At 42.1% G+C, this 7,316-nt stretch overlaps 1 protein-coding gene across 2 annotated transcripts in view; it reads left to right on the forward strand.

Moving 5' to 3' along the window:
* The first annotated feature begins 6 nt into the window (after window positions 1-6).
* The window catches only part of LOC122540344 (segment polarity protein dishevelled homolog DVL-1-like), a 125,478-nt gene continuing 118,168 nt past the window's right edge, over window positions 7-7,316 (forward strand). Inside the window, exon 1 of one of the 2 annotated variants that reach the window (XM_043675922.1) lies at window positions 7-336. In XM_043675922.1, the coding sequence (XP_043531857.1) occupies window positions 167-336 (170 nt within the window). In that variant the 5' untranslated portion in view covers window positions 7-166. The remainder of the gene's footprint in view (window positions 337-7,316) is intronic. The other variant, XM_043675923.1, reaches the window with a different exon arrangement.

The following is a 7,316-nucleotide window of genomic DNA, read 5'->3' on the forward strand; positions in this document are numbered from 1 at the left end:
AGGGCTGTTGTTGGGGGAGAGCGCGCGGGCCCGTCCGCTAGGCCGCGCTGTCGGGTTTTGACATTTCCCGGTTCTCCCACATCCATGAGCCGGTGAGACGGAGACGGAAGGCGGGTGGGAGGGAGCGGGTTCGCCGCTGGGTTTCTGACCCTCCCCCGCCCTCCCGATGGCGGAGACGAAGATAATTTACCACATGGACGAGGAGGAGACGCCGTACTTGGTGAAGGTGCCGGTTCCGCCGGACAGGGTCACCCTCGGTCACTTCAAGCAGGTTCTCAACAACAGGCCGAGCTGCAGCTTCAAATTCTTCTTCAAGTCCATGGACCTGGACTTCGGGTGAGTGACCAACCCCCCCGGGGTGATGGTCAGCCTCCGGCCGCCGCTCTCAGGCGGATTGGGGGTGTCTGGTGGGTTTGAGAGGGGCCGTGTTTGCTGCACGGGCTCCGGCCGTTGGGTGAAGTGAGGGAGATTTGTGCAAAGCCAGGACTGTTGTGTCAATGGAGGAAGGTCTGGTGGCCACTGGGCTCTTGTGAGGGAAGTGCCCGCTATTTGATATTTGCCCCTTCGTGTGTAAATCTGCATCTTGCTTAACCCTCCGGTGACCCGTCCAGTATTCCTTCTCCTTTTAACTAACATCACCAGAAATATTTCAAAACGCCATTCATTTGTTTTGGGTCTAGGTCTCGCAAACCGAATTGCTGCTGTATTTGTTTACATAACATTGACTCAACTAGAATTACACTACCACAGAGGAGGCCATTTGGCCCTTTGTTTTTAAGCACTGATATTTAGCTAGGGCAGCCCAGAACTTCTAACCCTGTATTTTCCCCTTGTCCTTGTGTGCTTTTCATTCAAATATCCATTCAGTTTTGCTTCAGAAAATGCAATGGGCAGACTCTTAAACACTTCCTGTGTCAAAGCATTCCACACTCCCAACAGTGCAAAGAAATTTATCTTGACTTGCTTCCTTCCTCTGATACTTTTAAATTCATGGTCCCTCATCACGGATTTGCATTATTCAGCGATAGAGACTATCTTTCCTATTAATTTTACCAAAACCTTTACATTTAAAAATCCACCATTAAATTTGCTTTTCTAACACAATTTGGCACAGGCTCAAGTCCTTTTGCCCATCAAGCCTGTTGCCCAGGCACGGTTTCTATCTCTCTGTTCCCCTGCTGTTCATGTGTCTATCAAGATATGCCTTAAACGTTACTAACGTGCCTCGTTGCACCACTTCCATTGGGCAGTGCATCCCAGGTTCCACCACCCTCTGAAAATGTTCCCTGTCCTTTACTCCTAAATTTGCCCCTCTCGCCTTGAACCTGTGCCCTCTTGTAGTTGACTTTTTCACCCTGAGAGAATGCCTCTGACTGTCCATCCTATCTATGCCCCTCATAATTTTTGTGGACTTCTATTAGATCACCCCTCAGCTTCCATCTTTCCAGTGCAAACAATCGGAGCTTATCCAATCTCTCCTCATAATTAAAACACTGCAAATTCCAGGTAAACCTTCTCTGCACCCTCTCCAAAGCACTCACGTCCTTTTGATTGTGTGGTGACCAGAATTACAACATTGCAAATGTGACCTAATTAAAGTTTCATACAGCTGTAATATAACTTCTCAACTTTTATGTTTGATGGCTCAACTAATAAAGACGAGTGCTGTATGTCTTCTTCCCACATTTTGCTACTTTCAGAGTCATAGAGGTTTACAGCATACAAACAGATCCTTCGGTCCAACTTGTTCATACCGACCAGATATCCTGAAGTAATCTAGTACCATTTGCCAGTACTTGGCCCATGTCCCTCCAAATGCTTCCTGTTCATATGCCCATCCAGATGCCTTTTAAATGTTGTAATTGTACCAGCCTTCACCACTTTGTCTGGCAGCTCATTCCATACATGCACCACCCGCTGTGTGGAAACATTGTCCCTTAGGTCTCTTTTAGTCTAGTTCTGGACTCCCCCAGGGAAAAGACTTTGTCTATTTATTCTATCCGTGCCCCTCATGATTTTATAAACCTCTATAAGGTCACCCTTCAGCCTCCGGTGCTCCAGAGAAAACAGCCTATTCAGCCTCTCCCTGTGCTCAAACTTTCCAATCCTGGCAACATCCTTGTAAATCTTTTCTGAACCCTTTCAAGTTTCACAATATCCTTCCTATAGGAGGGAGACCAGAATTGTACACAATGTTCCAAAAGTGGCCTAACCAATTTTAAGCATCTGTGGACCTATGTGCTCGGATTGCCCTGTCAGTGCTGTTATAGGTTCTGCCATTTGTTATATTCACACCTGAATTTGATTTTCCAAAATGCATCACCTCACATTTGTCCAGACTATCATCTGCTAATTCTCTGCCCAAATCTGCAATTTATCTGTATCCCACTGTATCCTTTGACAATCCTTCCCATTATCTGAAAAACCACAAATGTTGGTATAATCTGCAGATCACCTACATTTTCCTCCAGATCACTTATATAGATTATAAACAACAAAGGTGCTGCACTGACCCCTGCAGAACACCACTAGTTACTGATCTCCATTCCAAAAGGCACCTTCCACTGCTGCTGTCTGCTTTCAATGACTAAGCCAGTTTTGTTACCTTCTAGCCAGCTCATCCCAGATCCCATGAGACACTACCGTATATGTACCAGCCTGCTTTGAGGTACCTTATCAAATGTCTTACTAAAGTCCATGTAAACACATTGCCCTTCCCTCATCAATCATTAAGTGGAAACAATGTTAATATCTCTCATCTCATCTTGTAATTATAATCTTGCATTTCTGACATTATTCTGTTCAGTTTAATGATTTATAAAGCACCTATCATGACTTCAGGGTCCTAAAGAGCCCTACAACTGATTAAGTACTTTTTAGTCAGTGTAATATAGGCAAGATGGTAGCAATTTGCCTGTAGTGAGATCCCAGAAATAGCAGTGTGATAAGACAATTTGTTTGAATGAATGAAAAACAGAAAATGCTGGAAATACCTATGTATGTTAAGATCAGAACCAAAAGGTGACAGACCTGAAATCTTCACTGTGTTTCACTCCCGTGAAATGTTCCAGATCTGCTGAGCATTTCCAACATCTGGAACGTTTGTTTCAATCAATTTCAGTGAAAATAAAAGAAATATTGACCAACACAACAGGGAGAGTTCCCTTTTGGAAAAAAATGCTAAATGATATTTTGCTGTTGTTTGAGGACAGTCAGTGCAATGGTTTAACATCTTTTTTGAAAGACAGTGTCTCCATAGTAAAGCATTCCCTTGGTACTGCCAGAGATGTTCTTTTCAATCAACCTGTTCAGATAAGTTATGACACACCTCTGGAGCAGTTGGGACCTGAACCCAGCCCTCTTGTTTAGAGGTAGGAGATTTGAGTTGACACACTGGAATTTTAACTTTTGGACTAAGAGGTGAGAGTGCTAACAACTGATCTACGACTTACTTAGGAAACTGTCCAAGGACCATTGGGGTCTAAGTATTTTTGTAAGCAAGTTTACCGTTACTTCTTTCATCTTATGCTTTCATCCAGTTTCAAAGAAAATTATAATACATATCTATTTCCTAGCATTCTGTAAATTAATTTCTCATGTCTCTGTTTTACAACTGGGAAGTAGCTCGTGGAGAAGATGAAATAATGAGTGGGATATAGAAAGACCCAACCCAATTATTTTTCCAATCCAAGTGCTTTTAAATGTTGCCAGAGGTGTCTTAATGAAAGGTGGAATCAAATCAGGTGAACACTGTGTCTTTCATTCTAATTAGATAATAATGGATAATGCTCATCCAAACATAATTAACTATGATATCTTGAATGCTGAAAAATCTGAGGAAATTACCAATTATCAGTGTAAATGTACTCAAATTTGAGGTCAGGTCAGTCACTTGCATAAATAACAGTACAGTGTTACTGTATATCAAAATATTTTCAGTAGAGACTACTTCACCCGCCCTGTCTCTGCTCATGTTTGATGTTCAACAATCCACACTCCATTTCAGATAATGCTAGAAGGTGAAGGCTGTTGTGCAGTTTCTACCTTTGAGCCAGGAGGCCTGAGTTTAAGTTACACTTGCTGTAGAAGTATGTAATAACATCTCTGAACAGGTTGATTAAAAAATATTTAGAATGATAGATGGTGGCCATTTGGCCCATTGAATCTCTGCAGATCTTTTGAAGTGTAATTTATTTAGTCACTCTGCAGTTTAATCCATGATTTTATTTCACTTAATTGATCTGAGCTAGATCCCATTGGATTAATTGATATTCAATCTGAAACCTTTAGCTGAGGCTCTGATCATCCCTGCTTTGTTACCCAGCATCAATGTTATGACCACAATAGTTGTTATATCACTTACTGCTGTTTGATGAGTCCCCATGTTGCTACACTTTCAGTGCAACAAACCTATCTGGAAGCCACACTGTCATTTGTTTTTCCATTGCTGACTAGTCTACGGTGTACCATGTAGACTGTGTGCTTGATACCTTTAACAAACCTTTCCATAACTGTAACTAATTGGTATGCCATTTCTCTTAGAGATGTTAGAGCCAAGAATATTTAGTTGCCAATCTTGCCCTGGCTAAAGCCATATTTCTCTTCCAAGTCTATTTAACTGTATTCTTTCATTCTAGTTAGTGCCTCTGTCACCATTACTACAGCCCTGATTATATTTATTCTTCACAAGACTTCTTCCAATACTTAATACTGTCTTTTTTGATTATCCTTTTTCCATAATTTCATGACAGTGCTCAGAGCCATAGAGTTGTACAGCATGGAAACAGAACGTTCGGTCCAACCCATCCATACCAACCAGATATCCTAAATTAATCTAGTCCCATTTGCCAGCATTTGGCCCATATTCCTCTAAACCCCTCCTAGTCATGTACCCATCCAGATGCCTTTTAAATGATATATTTGTACCAGCCTCCACTACTTGCTCTGGCAGCACATTCCATACATGCACCACCCTCTGCATGAAAAAGTTGCCCCTTACGTCCCTTTTTAAATCTTTCCCCGTCACCTTCTGTGCCCTTCACGTTTGGACTCCCCTATCGTAGGGAACGGACCTTATCTGTTCACTCTGTGCCCCTCATGATTTTATAAACCTCTATAAGGTCACCCCTCAGCCTTTGACACTCCAGGGAAAATAGCCTCAGTATTTTTAAGCCTCTCCCTATACCTCAAGCCCTCCAAGCTTGGCATTATCCTTGTAAATCTTTTTCTGAACTCTTTCAAGTTTCACACATCCTTTAGATGGGATGTTTTACAACATCCTTCCAATAGGAAGGAGACCAGAATTGCACACAATATTCCTAACATGTCCTAACCAATATCCTGTACAGCCGCAACATGACCTCCCAACGCCTATACTTAATGCATTGATTAATAAAGGCAAGCATGCAAAACACCTTCTTCACTATTCTTTCTATCTACAACCCTGCCTTTCAAGGAACTATGAACTTGCACTCCAAGGTCTCTTTGCTCAGCAATACTCCACAGGACCTTACCATTAAATGTATAAGTCCTGCTCTGATTTGCCTTTCCAAAATGAAGCACCTCACATTTATCTAAATTGAACTCCATCTGCCTCTCCTCGGTCTATTGCCCCATCTGATCAAGATCGCATTGTAGTCTGAGGTAACCTTATTCGCTGTCCACTACACCTCCAATCTTGGTGTCATCTGCAAACTTAATAACCATAACCACCTATGTTCATATCTAAATCATTTATATAAACAATTAAAAGCAGTGGACGAAGCATCAATCCTTGTGGCACTCCACTGGTCACAGGCCTCCAGTTTGAAAAACAACCCTCTTCCACCACCCTCTGTCTTCTATCTTTGAGTCAGTTCTATATCCAAATGGCTAATCCTCCCTGTATTCCATGTATTCCATGTGATCTAACCTTGCTAACCAGTCTACCATGAGGAACCTTGTCGAATGCCTTACTGAAGTCCATATAGATCATGTCTGCTGATCTGCCCTCATCAATCCTCTTTGTTACTTCATCAAAAAACTCAATCAAGTTTGTGAGACATGATTTCCCACACACAAAGCCATGTTGACTATCCCTAATCAGTCCTTGCCTTTCCAAATGCACGTACATCCTGTCCCTCAGGATTCCCTATATCAACCTGCAGACCACTGATGTCAGGCTCACTGGTCTATAGTTCCGTCGCTTATCCTTACCACCTTTCTTAAATAGTGGCACCACATTAGCCAACCTCCAGTCTTTTGGCACCTCGCCTGTGACTATCGATGATACAAGTATCTTAGCAAGAGGCCCAGCTTCCCATAATGTTCTAGCATACACCTGATCAGGTTCACTTATCACTTTTAGAATAATTTGGCCTTCTACTATATTTTGTAGCACAGTGGGTAGCATCCTCATCTCTGAGTCAGAGATTTTGGATTATTGTGGGAATCTGGACTTTGCTGTCTAGTGCCAAAAAATATTGTCTATTTCTAATTGCCTTTGAAAAATTGATGGTGAACAGCATTCAGTTACTGCTGCAGTCAGTTTGGTGAGGGTATACCCCACAATACTGTTAGGAAAGAAGTTCCAGGATTTTACAGCGTTTATATAAAGGAAAAGGAGTGGCCATTGAGTCTGTTCCATCATTCAATAGGATCATGACTGATTGACACTTCTCGTGTCCACTTTTATGTCCATTGCCCATAACCCTTAATTCCTCTATTGATCAAGAATCTACCTACCTCAACATTAAGTATACGAAGGACTCTGCCCCTATAGCTCTCTGTGGCAAGGCATCAAAAAGACTCACGCCAGCTCTTAGCCCTAAGACCTCTCTCAGCCTACCCCCCCCCCCCTAATTGCTGCAAACAAGCTGTCTCCATACAGAATTTGGTATTAAGATTACAAAAATGCCACATGCCCTTAAGCAGCAATAAAATGCAAAAATTTGCAGAGGAAGAGAAGCTCATTGACAGGTCTGAGTATGCTTGACTAATTAACCTACATGACCACCAAAGTGGGAAACCTTGATTAAGGCAAATGATCAATTGCTTTGGCTCGTACATCATAACGAGAGACTAGTCTAAATTATATGGAAAAGTTCATGAGGTAACCTCACTCAGCTAACATGCTATTATCATTGTTCTACAAAATGGCTTTTTCTTTTAAAATCATCTTAGATTCCCAGAATGCAAATTAAATTCATAACATTCCCGGAACTTGAGCTTCAGGGAACAACACATAAACATTCAGTCCATGACAAGCCAGTGTTCACTCAAATCATAACACAAAGAGTTAACATTTCCACCAGCGCCCCCTCTGTCTCTCCCCCCCC

Source organism: Chiloscyllium plagiosum, chromosome 34, assembly GCF_004010195.1.
Source record: "Chiloscyllium plagiosum isolate BGI_BamShark_2017 chromosome 34, ASM401019v2, whole genome shotgun sequence".
NCBI lineage: Eukaryota > Metazoa > Chordata > Chondrichthyes > Orectolobiformes > Hemiscylliidae > Chiloscyllium > Chiloscyllium plagiosum.